General features: G+C 41.1%; 1 protein-coding gene and 1 long non-coding RNA gene across 4 annotated transcripts in view; one reads left to right on the top strand and one right to left on the bottom strand.

Moving 5' to 3' along the window:
* Positions 1–11,734, top strand: part of lpgat1 (lysophosphatidylglycerol acyltransferase 1) — a 63,232-nt gene extending 51,498 nt beyond the window's left edge. The window contains exons 7-9 of one of the 2 annotated variants that reach the window (XR_311686.1): positions 6,403–6,509; positions 8,827–9,036; positions 9,365–11,734. Coding sequence is in view for 1 of the 2 variants with exons in the window: in XM_005731078.1 (XP_005731135.1) it covers positions 6,403–6,509; positions 8,827–8,978 (259 nt within the window). In the remaining variant the exon portion in view is untranslated. Of the gene's footprint in view, positions 1–6,402; positions 6,510–8,826 lie in introns of both variants that reach the window. The other variant, XM_005731078.1, reaches the window with a different exon arrangement.
* Positions 11,735–13,527: 1,793 nt separating this feature from the next.
* LOC102203710 (uncharacterized) overlaps positions 13,528–15,512 on the bottom strand; it is an 18,453-nt gene continuing 16,468 nt past the window's right edge. For both annotated transcript variants that reach the window (XR_311684.1, XR_311685.1), the window contains exon 2: positions 13,528–14,600. This is a non-coding gene — a long non-coding RNA (uncharacterized LOC102203710). The remainder of the gene's footprint in view (positions 14,601–15,512) is intronic.

Here is a 15,512-nt window from a genome sequence, read left to right as displayed (position 1 = left end):
CGGACCGGTTTATGCCTGACAATATTTTCACGGACCGACCTTTAAGGTGTCGCGGATAAATGAGGGAGGGGCTAATAATCGGCTCAGTCATTTTTAATGATCGTTGAAAGCCCAGATCGTAATCGTGATTAAAATTCGATTAATTGAGCAGCCCTAGTTTTATATGTGAAGGGAAAAGTACCATTCCTCCCTCTGCCTGTGGTCTTTTTATATCTGTTTTGGTCGTGCCTCTTGATGCCAGCATCAAACCATTTCCTCCAGTACAGACAGTCTTGAGACGGAGAGGAAGCAGATTAAAGACTAAATGGAGCAATTAACGAGCACACTCCTACCATCCCTCAACTTCTCTCTGATTGCAGATAAGGGCTTCTTGGTGTTTCACAAGCAGCGACCCTTAGGATTCTCAGAGAGCATGCGTGTGGTTTGCTTTGGGATTGGCACTGACCTCGAGGAAATCACATGACCGCTGTTGTGGTGTGTTGTTGTAGCATAGTAGAAATAAAACACTTGTTGTTGTTTCATCTTGTGCAGTGTACCTTCACTCTTCAGGAAGACTGATAGTTTGAAATCAGAGGCGGCAGGTTTTTTGCATGCTGTTGAAAACATTTATCTATATGAGAAAGATACAGGAAGAGGAACAGGAGGCTTTTTTTCTCTTTTTGTCCCTCAGCTACGCTGGCCAGTAATCTTAATATTCACCTTCTGCACCATTGTGTCCAAGTGCAGATCTCCCAGACATAGTCTTTATTTCCTGAGATTTCACAGCCGGAGATTTAGGACCTTATAGAGTCCCCAAACAATGACTGGCTTCGCTCCAAAGAGTCTTGTCGAGTGGACAGGCTTTTACAGCCACTGTCCAAATTTAATTAGCTTCCTACGCCGGTTCAGAGTGGAAACAGTATCTCAAGAATAAGAGCTGTACAGAAGCTAAATGACTCAATCAAGACTGTAAATATGAAGGCCTTAAAGCTTCTTATTTACTCTGTTTATTACCCTGATTTGTTTTCCTGGTGAATAAACACGTGCACATCAATCCAAGAAAATTATGCTATTAAAATTGGTCATTTATTCACTGAAGTCCTGAAAATGACTGCAGTAGTTTGTACATCACATGTCAGTGAGGATCTATATCCTCTGCTGCCCGTAGCGCAGGTCAGCACGCTGTAAAAGCCTGACGTTGAAGGTTATTGACAGGAGAAACTGCTGCTCTCCCCCAGCTGTCTGTCCGTTCGCCAGAGTTTCAGGTTAACAAGCGAGTCGGTGCCAAGTGGGTTAGGGTGGAAATGAGAGCGCAGCCGTGGCCCCGCGCCAACACATCACCGCCGGTTCTTTGCTTCCGCCGCCACCGTTGTTGTACGCTGTAACACGTGGTGCTGAAACTGTGCACACAGCAGATACAAACACCACCATACTCTGTTTCTCTCTCAGCACAACATTGGCACAGCAGAGCAGCGTTTCATTTTTCACACCACTGCAAACGCAGCGGAGCATTGTTAGAGAGCGCTCGGCTCGTCCTCCGGCAGCCACTGTAATGATGCGACCCGTAGGTGCAGCGATGCACTGATTGACCGGTCTATTTGTTTCCTGTGAGTGAGACCATGATGATGATGTTCACAACTTTAAAACATCAGCAGCCAGCAGAGTCGTGGCCTTCATCGCTAACCTGAAAATTTCTTCTTACCTAAAATTTAAATCCTTAACTTTTAGAGATTTATATTTTTCAGTGTCACATGCTCTTGGATTCTTGCTAATTTACCAGCTATTAAAAATGAAAGAAAAAAAAAAGTGTTTGGAGTGATATCCTTATACATACATCCAGCAGAGCTTTGTTTGTGTGTAGTGACACCAGAAAATTTTTTTTAAGAGATTTAAAGTGAAGGCAGCCAATAATTATGTCATAGTAACTTGTGCAGATGCAATAGGACATATAATCCTTTATATTTTTCTTAAATACTCTGTAAAGATGGATTTAGAGTATAGACAAATGCTGCATACTGTGCATGGATAGTTTAGAGGTTTTTAAATGTTCACTTTTAGAGGACATTTTCTGAAAGACGTATAAAGTTGTTTCTAGTATTTCCCCACAACTTTAAGTGGGCGGGGTACCCAGGTCTATTTTGACCTCATTTCACCTTTTTAAAAAAGAATTCATTATTATTATTTTTATTATTTTTATTATTATTATTATTATTATTATTAGTTTTGTATCTGTCAGGGAGAATAATGTTGTCAGATCAGGTTACTAGTAGCAAATCCCCCGTTTTCTGAAGTCCTGCTTTGAAGCCTCAGGTTAGGCCAGTGGTTCCCAAACTTTTTTTGCTAGACCCCCCCTTTGCTTTACAAGGAGTCGTTATAAGAAGCGTTTGTGAACTAAAAATCAAGAATGTGGAATTCTGTTTGTCCGTGATTTGGAGAGCCCAGCGCCTGCTCCTGACGCAGGGAAAACCAATTATGCACTTGTGCAGGTGAAGCCAAAGGGAATATTTGCTTCACCATATTTTTTAGTCTTTGGCTTAGAATGAAGATGGTTTGGAAACATATTTGGCGATGCTTCATCTCCTGCTTTGCGTTTGTGTGGGAGCCAAAGACCTTCTTGGTCTGAGGTGATGGTGCTACCCACTGTGCCACTGTACTGTTGGAGAAAGAAAAAGCCGCTTAACCTGAAAGATAAATGATCATGATGGTTACTTAGAGCTGTAATTAGAAAATATTCTTGCAGCTTGTGTGAGATGCAAATGAAGCGTCAGTTGGTTTCTGAGCAGGAAATGAAACCAGTGAACATCCCATAAACTGAGTGATTTGGTTTGTCAGTGGTTTATCTGGAGCCACTTCTGCAGATGTGGTTATGGCCATTGTTCGCCAAACAAACCAGGCTGATAAAGCAGAGAAAGCAGCTGATACGGGCGAGTGTGTTCTATCTATGTGTGTTGGGTTTTGGTTTTTTTGGGGTTTTTTTGGTGGGGTTTTTTTGTTTGTGGGCCCGAACCAGCATCACCGCCTTCAACCTCAGCTCCTGCAGCTGCTCTGAACACCAACAAGATCCTGATTTGTGCATGAATATTTCAGCTGCAGGAAACCACTGTGGCAGCCACCTGCTACCCAACGCCCTAAACGTTCCAACCCTCTTGATAAGTGGCCCGAGTCGGTTTTTGTTTCCCTCTGCCACAGTTACAGCACTATTGGTTTACATTTTGGAGCATGAGAGCCCTTCAAAGGCATCCTATAGTGGAGCAGGTGTGAAAGACTCTCAAGCCTTGCATGGCTTTGCAAATCATAAATTAATTAATTAATTCGCTTTTATTTAATGATGCCACATTGATGATCATTACTGCAAAAAGGCAGTCAATTATCTGAAGATTTGTGCTTTTAATAGACGCTATTTATGCACCCAAAGTCAAAAATGGCCAACCATAAACTAAACTAGAAGCACTTAGTGGCTTTTGTTGTTATGGTGGTAACTCGCTTGATTTCTGTACTGTTATTAAAAGATAATAATGTTCCTATTGCGTTCAGTCTCTTAGTTTCTCTTTTCTTAGTGCTCAGACAAAGCCTCAGTGATGTTGGCTCCTATGACACATCAGTAACAAGGAGGAGACCTGATACCTGCAAACACAGGAGGAGAAGCTTCGAGGAACGTCTTGCTTTGGCCTCTAATCACCCGATCAGGTTTCCACAGCAGTTCTGGGCAGGCTGAGCCGTTCAGGGGGCCCAATGTAGCTGTTGGTCAAAAGCTGTTTTATCTTCAAAAGTTCAGCTCTGTTAGAGCCTTTAACGGATGAAAGTGGTTGACTTGAGTCAGCTTTAACTTGAATTTTAACAGGCGTTTCTTGCTGGCAGGGACATAAAAGTTGGTCTGCTTAGACAGGATCTTGTTCAGAGCAACACCCACACCGTGAACTGCTGGATAATGAGCAGGAGTGTCTATAGACATGCGCTTGAAGTATATAAACCAGACGAGGGAGCTTGTGCACAATCACCAGCTCCTGTCCTCCTCGTTTGTGGGGCAAGCAGGCCGAGCCTTTCCCTCATTTGGTCATACTGACGGTTTCAGTTCAAAGATCAAGTCTTTACTGCAGCGACTCTCCATCTTTGCATCAGTCCCTTTACACTGAGCCTTTTTAACCCATTACATTAAAAAAGAGACAAAAAATGCTCTGTAATAAGCATTTGTTTCAAATTAAATACAATTTCAACGTTTTAAACTTGGAAATGGAAGGTTTCATGTGACTGTTTGCTCTGGTTATTAAAAAGTCATAATTTCATTTAGAGTATCTTCTTATTCATTTTGTTGAGTAAGTCTGCAAGTAAAGATTATTTTATCAATTCAATCCCTTATTTCTTGTTTTGCTTGGTTGATTTTAATAAATTCATCCAACTGGGGGCAACTAATTGATTCCTTTTGGCTTGATAACTAATAGATTAAACATTATCCAGGCTATTACTCGTCATTTTTCATTGTTTCTTTAATATTTATAATTGTATTCAGAGCCTCATGTGAATACTGATTCATTTAGTTGCACAGGTAATCGTCATGGCAATCATGTCTGCAGCAGGCCTTTTAGAAACGTGCCTCTTCTCTTCAGTTACATTTAAACGATGAACCCACAGGTCACATTTTAAATGATCGTTTTAGCATCATACTCGTTACTTGCTATTCCTTTCGTAAGATGCTTTTCTCAATGGCGCGGATGTACTTTTACTGCAAACATTATCCGGTCAGGAATATTGAGCGCAGAGGAAATGCTTTGTCTAAGGGAGGAGACTGTAACCTCTATTTGAAGGTGACCAGAGGCAGGCTGTGTGGGAGTGCAGCCTGTTGGAGACCCCTTCTGGCTAGGGACGAGATTTCATCGGCACTTTTTATGCTGTTTAACAGTGACCGTTTTTATCAGCCACCTACAGTTTGTGCAACGTCAGCCACCAAATCAGTCATTCAGTTTGTTCTCATCCAAAATTGAGTTTGAGCCATCTAGAAGTGATGAATTTATTAACGAAAAATACAATTTTTTTTATTTTTTATTTTTTATTTTTTGTGATGTCTTCTTAAATGGGAATATTTTCTAGTTTTCTTCGTCTTCTAGGTTGTCACGTTTTTAGAGTGTTTAAGAGCTGCTTAAACACTTACAGGGAGGTTTTAATTAGTTTTAGTCCAGATCCATTCAGGTCTTCTTTAGTACATCTTTATTCTTCAGACACTTTTCCTATCATACCTTCATCAAGTCAGTTTTTGAGGTACAGAAACAGTTACTTTCAGTTTGAATTCAAAATGATGTGTAAGCAATATATCGAAGGCTTTGCTGATCTTACAAGATGAACTTTTTGTTTTGCTAACATTCAACTTGGATCCTTCTTATTGTGAGTGAGCGAGTGAGGGGGAGGGTGCCAGTGAAAGTCTGAGAACCACTACGCGAAGTTTTACGAAGGGAATGCTTGAATATAAATATTCATGACCACTGAAAACATCTCATAAAGCACAAGTGATTCACAGTGATTTGAGTCATTTCAAGGCAAAAATGTATCAAATCTCTACCAGACTCTGCTCTCCTTTGTTTTACATGATCATAAAATTAAAAGCATTTATCAAAAGAAGCATAAAGTGCGTCATGCAGACACATTTAAACATAATAAAGCATTAGAATGTGAATTTTGAAATTAGCTGTACAAGACTCAAGTGCAAGTACATGAGGAATATAACCGTGTAACGCTCAGTAGTCTAAAATAAATAAATAAATGCTCGATCACCTTTTTGTCAATACCTAAGGACCTCAGGCCGAGGCCTGGCGGGTAACAAATGCTGGCACCGTAACTATAAGTCCCTAGCATCTATATGCAAAGTTATAAATGAAGAAACTACCAGATGATTAAGAAGTAACTGCAGTTTGCAGCTTTACTAGTTCCTCTGTATGGCTATAGATGAGTTGGAAGCTGAATTTCCAGGATTTAATAGTGTGGCTTCTCTGTGACTTACAAATGTAGCTTCTATGTTTGTTGAGAGCTGCACTGATCTAACTTTGTCAGTTTGAGGGGAAAAAAGGGACAGAGAGAAAATCTGACTTTCTCCTCCCACTCACTTTTGAGCGAGCTCAGTGAGTGGTCTGTCTGCTGTCGGGGGCTCCCTCAGCACTTCTGTCTCTCTGTGACACTCTGATGAGCTGGCCAGCTAATGAGTCCCCCAAACAAGCTGAAGCTACAGCAAACACAGGCTGCTGTAATAGACGCCAGGTTGAAATGGACTGCTGTGCACAGGGTCCACAGCTGACTCCCTGGGATTTTGGACTGCAGCTTGCACGACAGATCAATCCAGACAATCTTTGCTGAGTGAGACTCCAGAAACCCTTTGCTGTGTTTCATCTTTGTCTCTCCCTGACTGCCCGGCTTTTTTTTTTTTTTTCCTCCCCTCAGGATGTACCCGATAAAAGAGGTTCCTGTGGAGGCTGAGGCCCTGACTGACTGGCTATATCAGAGGTTTGTGGAGAAAGAAGATCTACTGGCCCATTTCTACGACACAGGTATGTTACTGTGGTAAAATCAAACTGAAGAACTATGGTACTAGGGATAAACTGGTTCAGCTTTATCCAATACCACTGCTTTGACTTCAATTTATTGGCAGTGGTCTCATTTCAGCTAAATATTCTGTCTTTACTGCGCTTTGCTGTGGTTTGAGGCTATGCTGCTTTCTCCTTTACCCTGCTCTAAATGTCAGGGTGTAAAGTGGATGATGCTGATAGTATTGATCAAGAATGGAGAACCTGTGCAGTTGAATGTTAAATACACCTGCCTGAGCACTTCACATTTGTTCCCTGAGCGTGCACAAGCCAGAAATAGATGACAAAAGTGCTCCTAATAACAAGAGCACAGTTTGAGTTAACTATACTCAGTCTAACAGTGAATAGTGTGCAGCAGCCTAGCTTAACACAGTTAAAACAGGCAAAAAGTTGGAGCTAGTTTCAGGCTCTGAAAAGTGAAGCCAATGTTCATTTGCATTGAACCTGCATTCATTTTAAAAGCCACCAGTTGGCGATGTGTGTGGTTGCAAAAAGACTTCTCGTCCTACTAAAATATATGGGATAGTGAACCACTATATATATTTTACTAATGAATTTCAGTGTCAGTCACCCTTATTGGGTCATGCTGGATAAAATATCGAGTCCATTTTGTAAAATTTGGTCGTTCTTAAAGTTAGAAGAGATGATTATCCAGCATATATCTAAAATTGATGAGTTGGTAATCAATGAGGGTGCACTTTCACAGTCCGATCCGCCCGCTTGCATCAAATGCAGTTTGAGGATACCAAAGTGACAAAGCCAAAAAAGATTATTGCAAGATGTCAGAAAGGGATTTCAGAGGTCTGTGTGTGATGTCACTGTAGCTGTCCATCTTTTATACCGATGGTGTCAAACATGAGGACCACGGGCCAAAATCGACCTAGCAATGTCTTCACTTTGGAAAATGTGAAGGAGGGCATAAAGTTTGGACATTATAAACATATACATTACATAAAACTTAATGTGTTTTTTACTAACTTCTATAGAAATGTTCATTTTTATTATGGGTTCACGGTAATAAATGAATCCGTTAATTCACATTTAATTGTTGTTTTTTTTTTTTAATTATTTATTTATTTAAATTAACAAAACCTTTTGTTTCATAACTACAGAGCAGTCTGGCCAATAAGCTGCTAGAACCTTTTCTGCAATTTTGCACTTTTATTTCTTTAAATTTAAGCCCAAACAATCGTGCTGACACATTTGTCATGTACTACAGCAGCATTTCTACATTTTGTAGAAAAACCGAGACATGCTCTCGCATACAAAATCTCTATAATGTTGGACTCCAGCAGTGTAGGCGAGGTACCTGGTGCATTTGGTGGGCATCTTCTTCTGCACAATTTATCCATCCTACTTCCTCACCAAAAGCACCGACTTTTCCAGCAGTGTACAAGCAATTCCCTTAAAAAAATATTCCATCCTAATCCCCTCCGAAATTGTCCAATGTTTATGTGAAAATGTCTTAACTGTGCAACCTTACACAACAGGTGCAGTAAGAATCAATATAAGGTACCTTCATCTGTCAATGGAAATATTACCTGACATTGCCACACTGATGGAAAATGCAAACCTGTTACCAGATTCATCTATAAAGTAATGAGGCTGATGAGCTGCTTACTGGTAGAAATTTCAAAATAAATCTTAATGTTTTTACTCTATATTGGGGATGTTTGTCACTAGTCAGCTAGACACTAGATGTTGGGGCAAGTGAATAAGCACACAGGTCTATAGACCAGTCAGCGACTGCCTGGCACCCATCTGTCGCTAGGGACAACATGTATTTTCCAACTTGGTGGCAAAAACTAACTAGCAATGTTATTCACAATGCACTAGGTAACATTTAATTTCATTAGTGAAGCATGTTATTGACTCTTTCAAATTCTCTTAAATATAAACACAAAGTTTGCCTTCCTAGTGTTTCATACATGAAAGTTGCTTCACTGACTTTTGCCTACAGTTTATTACTCAGGTTTTTTTCCCCATACTTTTATGCTAATTAGTTGACTAGTAAAACTATTAGCTAGCACTTGGCAACTGTGGGAAGGAAAAACTCCCTGCAGCCTTCTGCAGCCCCCCATTCTACTTTTCAATAGCCTAGGAACCACAAGTAAGTAAATAAGTTACCAGGAGCACCCAGACTTATGACCAAAATAGGGGGTGCTTTGCCTGAACCTCTGTTGGTAGTTACAAGTTATCATAACCAAATAAGCACAAAACCCAAGAGAAAGCACATAAGAGCATCCTGGTGATGAGTCTGCATTTATTCGTCCCCCAACAGGATCATTCCCTCCTCCAGAAGGACAGAAGGAGGCGGTTTCCCGGCAGATGACCCTCGACCCAGTGTGGCTGTGCCTGATCCAGTCGTTTGCTTTCGCCTCAGGCTACATGTGGTACAGCGTCCTCCAGTACATCTACTGCTGTTTATTCTGAGTGCGCTGATGAGACGGGAGTCTTTATTGGACCACTGGGAGAGCCTCAGGATTGGATGGTGTGTGGCCCAAGTGTCATACATAACCCCCCTCCCCCCATACGATGGATGAATGTACAATTTTCAGAGGCGAGACTTGACAGGAAAACATATGAAGACAAAGTACAAAAACACGCAGATTACACACAAACCCCATACAATATGAAACTGGTTACAGGCATAGTTAACTAACTTTAACACAACCCTAACACCCCACACACACACACACACACACACACACGAGAGAGGCGGCCTAGCAGAATAATCTCACTTGTCACGACCCACATTTTGATGTTTACACGTCCTCATACATGTAGACACTCACACGTACATGACTTTTGTTTCAAAGGTAACGATATGAGGCTCAGGACTCCTCCAGAAGATGCTCTGGACTGGACTCTTCCCCCCTCTCCCCCCTCCCAGGCTTTCGCCGCAGTAGTTTTACAGAGTAAAGTGTGAATGGATGCGAATGCGTGTGCAGGAATATGTGTGACCAGAAGCATCATGTCTGCCCTTATTCTTCCTTCTGGCGAGAGTCGACGAAGCCCACCGGACATCTTTCGGTCCGCTGATGAGTCAGCTGGCTACATTTTGCAGAGCGAGCGGCCGTACGAACGCTGAGGCCGAGCAGCCGGCCGCTCCTCTGACTGTCATTGCACTAAGGATCCATACTGCCCTAACTGCTCCCTGCTCCAGGAAAACCTCCTGAACGGTAGCTGTCGGTGTTTTCTTCTTTTTTTTCTCCTCCCTTAGCCTGCATATCTTCACAACGGCCACTGTATTTGTTGTTGATGTCTATTTTTTTCTTTTTTCTTTTTTTTCTTTTTCTAAAGTGTTCTTTGTTTTTTCTCTCTCTTGTCTGGACTCTTTTTTTCCGTGTCCGTGAGTTTGCTGAGAAACGGGGGGATCATGTTTACACTGGTGGCTTGACTGAAAACGCTAAAAGGGACGATGGCTATAATGTGGCGCTTGATTAAGGGATTGGATTTTCTTTTTCTTTTTTTCCTCCCTTGGTGAGATTTGATGTAACACTTATTTCAAATGAAACAAAAAGAAAAGTACTGGCAAGATTTTGGATTTGAAAAAAGTAACCCTACTTTCTCTGCTTTCCAAAATAAATACCGATACAGCAGAGGATCGCTTCAGCAAGACTGAGAAGGCAGAGACACTGTTCCCCCATCGGACTACGTAGTTTTACAAATATTTAAGCCATATGCTTATTGTTGTCGAGGTGGGGAAAAAGACACGGAAAATAAACATGATTTTTATAGAAAGATACCCTAATGCATTCTACAATAGAAATTTTGGCTTACAGAACTATAGGTGTCATCATTACTGTAAATTTACAGCATAACCTGCCTAAGTGAGTGTGTGGTCGTCTTTATTTCCCCCCCAACACCCCCATCCAACCATTGTTGATATATGATTCAAGTTGTATTGCTCTGTGTTGTCAGAGTGTGGCTGCGGTTTCAAATTTTTAGTTTCTTTTTAAATTACTTGAACTGCTCTGTCCTCATGTCCCAGTATGTTTAAATCTTGTATATAACAAAGCTGAGGAAATGTGTGAAATGACTGAAGCCTGTCTCTCTTTTCTTTGTTTCTTTTTGGTTCGTGAACATTTCAAAACAATTTATTTCAAGATATGAATGTTTTTTTTAAAAAAAATAGGAAGAAAGCAAGGATTTTATCCCCTCCCCCTCTTCACTTATCAGTGTTATCCCGTATTGTTTTGACCAGGAAGTTGACGTGTGATCCGTTTCTGTGAGGTTATAGCTGCTGTAGGTCCATGTGAAAAGCGACACACGGTCCCAGTTTTGCGGGAAAAACTATTAACGCCTTACCAGATGTTCTGGTTGACCACAGTCCTCTGAATAATGCTGTTCCCTCGCTTTAAACGCTCGACAAACGTTGCTGTGAGGAAAGATTTTGGGGTGTCCAGGTAAAACTGGTCCAGTGAGGGAGAAATCTCTGAGGGGGAAACTCCACCAGGGCCCCTGCGAAGATGCAGATGTTCTCTCTCGAATGTACTCATGTTGTGGTTTTGCTTAGCCTGCTTTAATATGAAAATGATTGAGGAGCAGTGATTATTATTGTTGTAAAAAAAAATGCCCAAAAGGTGCATTTCTAGTAGCTGCTGCCCTCCCTCTGTGCCACTGTTGATTTAAATAAAAAATAAAAATAAAAAAATGTGTGAAATGCAAAAAAAAAAAGGGCTACCTGGCTAGTTAGGTAGGTGAAAACATGTAAAATCAGGCTGTAATGGTGTTTCATCCTTTGACCCTTTCAGATTCCCCTCCATTGTGAGCGTGACTTAAACTGAAGCATTTTTTAAAATCTTTTTTTCCCCCTCTTTTTTCAATTTGTTGACCATGTTTCCAAAGAAGGCAGGGAAATCATGTTTTCCTAGATGTGGTTTTAGGACATAAACACAATAGGGATTTAAACAAATTATACTAGAACTGTCTGTAATTTTCCATTTTGTACTTCTCCTTTAATTCCTAGCTACACAGCCATTTTACAACACAAACAAACTTGTGCTGGAATAAAACATAAAGATCCTAACGGTGTGCTTCTCGTCAATGTATTCTTGCACTCTTAAAAAAACAAAAAAAACAAGTCGTATTGGGTTAGAGCCCTTTTTGCTTTTATTCATGGCTTCAACAAGGTGCATGACACGGTTTTTGGAGATTTATCATATGTGGCACCCAGTGTGGTCTTCTGCTTCAAGGTTTCAAACTAGGGCTGTTCGATATAACAATGTATATCGGATGACGATATAAAAAAGTCTAGTTTCATTTTACGCTATCGTTTGTTTCATGGTGTCGCAAAATAAACCGTTTACGGCAATATTTTTTTCATCGTTTTGATGGTCACTGTAGTGGCTATATTAATTTCTCAAAGTTCTTTCTTTCTCTTATATTTAATCTAACCACACTACAGTCGGACAAGCGCCTGTTTTATGCTTTATGGTTGGCAACAACGACGGTAACACCATCGCGTGTCCGCTTGGTTATTTTCCACAAACTTTTCACAATAAAGCTCAAGATCCTGTTGAGACTGTTCAAAATAAACTGAATTACGTGAAAGAGCAGATTATTTACGGATGAGAAGTAAAAAAGCCGCCAGGTGCTAAGAAATAAAAACGGCCGTTACAACTTATGTCTAGAAATATATAGTTTCATACATCGGTTAAAACACTCGACTCAAGCTACATGACGTGCAGCTGGAAACACTTCCCGCAAGTCGAGCTGCCCGAGATTCACATAATTTACAGAAAATCTTACATTTTTGTGATTTATATCGTTATCAAGACGATAGAATTCTTATATCGGGATATGAGACTTTGGTCATATCGCACAGCCCTATTTCAAACACTGTGCCTTCAGAGATGCTCTTCTGCATACCTTGGTTGTAAGGAGGGGTTATTTGTTTTCTGTTTTCTTCCTATCAGCTTAAAGCAATTGGGCTCAAACCGTTCTCTATAAACCTTAAAGATGGTTATGTAGGAAAATCCTAGTAGATCAATAGATCGATTTAAAGGAGAAAAAAAAAAAAGTAAAGCTACCAACGGCTAAAATTAGATAAATTCAAAAAATTTATCTAAATTCAAAACTTGGGGTGGAGTGCATGTTTTAACTGAATGTTAGAAACGCAGATCGAGCCATTTTCTTTTCAGTTGGAAGTTTGTCATTCACACATGCACTGGAAATGACAAACTAATGTACCCAAAGGAGTCTAAAAAAAGATCGGAGTGGAGATGAATGTGCAGAATTAATCTCCTAAATCGTGCTGTGAAAATCGTCAGTTCCTGCTGATTTTTAATTCTGGTCGTCTAGGAAGGGTTCCTCTCTTCTGCCAGCAAATGTTCCCGTCTTGTTTTCAGTGAGGTAACAAACTATCAGAGGTCCTGGGGTAACCGAAGGCCTGTATTTGCTCAGTATTGTACCCTTTGTTTAACCGTGGCATCGATGTCTGGCTGTTGAAAGTAACTGGGTTCTGTTACAGAGCTCTGATTTCAGACACTACGAGGCCTCTCAGCAGCAGATGGAGATGATCTTACGTTGGTGAGAGGGCCACAGATGCATCAATCACAGATTAACATTGGTATAAAAATATCATGAGACCCGACACGTCAAGACGTAACATCACGCAGTTCTGAAGCATACTGCGTTTCCCCATCAGTGCGTGTTTATCATCATCTATTAAATAAGGCTGGTCCAACTCTAACAGGGTGTCTAAGTTTATGTTTGCTCTCTCAGTCTGACCTTCATGCCCCAGAAGCCTTGCCTGTTTGAGGTTTTTATAATTGGTTATTTGGCTCTGTCACCTTTCTATGGAGTGTTTGCATATGCTCCCTGTGCCTGTATGGGTCTTCTCAAGCTTCCTACCATAGTCCGTTTGCATGTTAGGTTAACTGGTGATTCTGAATTGACCAAAGTGTCGATGCAAACTGAGGTAAGAAAAATGATCTATAAATGCAGCCCCATTTCATACTGAAAAATAAAATGCCTGCAATGCAAATCTTTTATTTAAACCAGGAAGATAACGCAAGATCAGGGTAATCGTCACGCTTTCATCAACTTCTTTTCATCATGTTTTAGTGGTTCGCTGATGTGTCATTTACAGTGTAACCTGTCATTTGTCATTTTGAACATGTGGTTGCTAAAAGTCTTGTCCTCGTGAGCCTGTTGTTCATCACATGAGCAAAAGTGGCTAAAAATAAAATTGTACAAGGGGGAACCTTTGACCTGTGTTCTGCATGGAGAATGTGGACTTGTATATTTTTCTAACAGTTCAACTTCCTATTATTTTGTTTGTTAAATTATTTGACACAATAATGCCACCTTGAAATGGCACTGAATAGCAGGAATGACTCAGCAACTTCTGACCGCATCGGCTAGGGTTAAATAACTTGTTGCCAGCTGCACTGATTATCCAGTGGAAACCTGCTACCTATTTGCTTAGTTAAATCCCAGTGGTGGCCAGGCAGTGCACTTGGTACTTTAAACCACTTGGTCAACAAACACTGTTATATTCCCAAATCAGATGCACTGACAGAAATCCAAATGCCACCTTTCCTGTTTTGCCAATTTGCCCTAAAATTATTGGCTTTGCAGACTAAACCGAAACTAAGGCCAGCGTGACATTTCTGCAGCAGCTGGAGTGAAATTTGACGGGTCACAGCTCCGGGATGCCACACGCCAATGGGAAAAAGGCAGGAAGTGAGCTGGAAAATGGGATTACGCATGCACCGAGCTTCACCAACATACCAAAGGGCTAAGAGTGAGGAGCAACGGTGGCTGTTGCTCACTGTGGTGATCAGATGGAGGGAGGAGCATCATCACTCTCCTGCTCCTCAGCAGAACTCTTCCCAAGGTCGGCCGCATTACACAGAAACATTAGTCTCTAGAGGAACTTTACTGTCCTCTGCAGAAGCACCGGCATTCCTCCTCGGACACCTGCAATGAGCTATTTCACGGGCACTGCTCCCCAAGGTCCTCAATGTCACGCCTTGATGGCTGCTCCCTCGTGAATGCTCGGGTGATGGCGGTGTCCCTTGAGTCAGCAAGCACTAAAACATCCAGCTGTGGAGAGAAGGCTTGAATGTCATTGCAACAGCCATGGGCATCAGAGTCCTCACCCTCTCTTTTCCTCCCTGTCATGCTGGTTGAACCCTCTGTGCTCATATCTCATGTGCAAATACTTGTCAACAGATTCTGCTGGAACTCATCAGCAGTCAGAAAAATGAAATTAATTAGAAAAATAAAACCTCGCACTGCTGGTGTGATTGTTATTGTTTGGTCATAGCATCTTAAAATAATAATAATTAAAAGTAATAAACTTGCAGAATAAAGCAGCCAGGTGTAGGTGTGTGTGATGCATAAGTGATTATCCTGGCTACCTGTGGATGATTAAGTGTAGAGAAGTCTTCTGCTATTCATGCACACCGTTGTACTGAAACAGTACTGTGACAAAGCAATTACCCATTTCATTTATTATTATTTTCATTTGTCTGTAATGATGGACAAAATGCAATTTTTAAATAGCTTCATTTATTAAGGTCTAAAAGTTATGCCAACCTACCTGGAGCTGTGTGACCTCTGACCTTAACTGAGTCTAGTGAGACCTGCAGGTCTTTACTCTTGGAGTAACTTTGGTCGGGCTGATACTCCTGGGAAGCTTCACCACTGTTCCTGTGGTGTGCGTAATTATTCAGCCCCCTGAGTCAATACTTTGTAGAACCACCTTTTGCTGCAATTATGGCTGCCAGTCTTTTAGGGTATGTCTCTACCAGCTTTGCACATCTACAGACTGAAATTCTTGCCCATTCTTCTTTGCAAAACAGCTCCAGCTCAGTCAGATTAGATGGACAGCGTTTGTGAACAGCAGTTTTCAGATCTCCCCACAGATTCTCGATTGTATTTAGATCTGGACTTTGACTGGGCCATTCTAACACATGGATATGTTTTGTTTTAAACCATTCCATCGTTGCCCTG

The sequence above is a fragment of the Pundamilia nyererei genome, unplaced genomic scaffold, assembly GCF_000239375.1.
Source record: "Pundamilia nyererei isolate P.nyererei 1_Seehausen unplaced genomic scaffold, PunNye1.0 scaffold00041, whole genome shotgun sequence".
Lineage (NCBI taxonomy): Eukaryota > Metazoa > Chordata > Actinopteri > Cichliformes > Cichlidae > Pundamilia > Pundamilia nyererei.
Note: the sequence above shows the minus strand (reverse complement) of the source record. Positions and strands in the feature narration are given on the sequence as shown.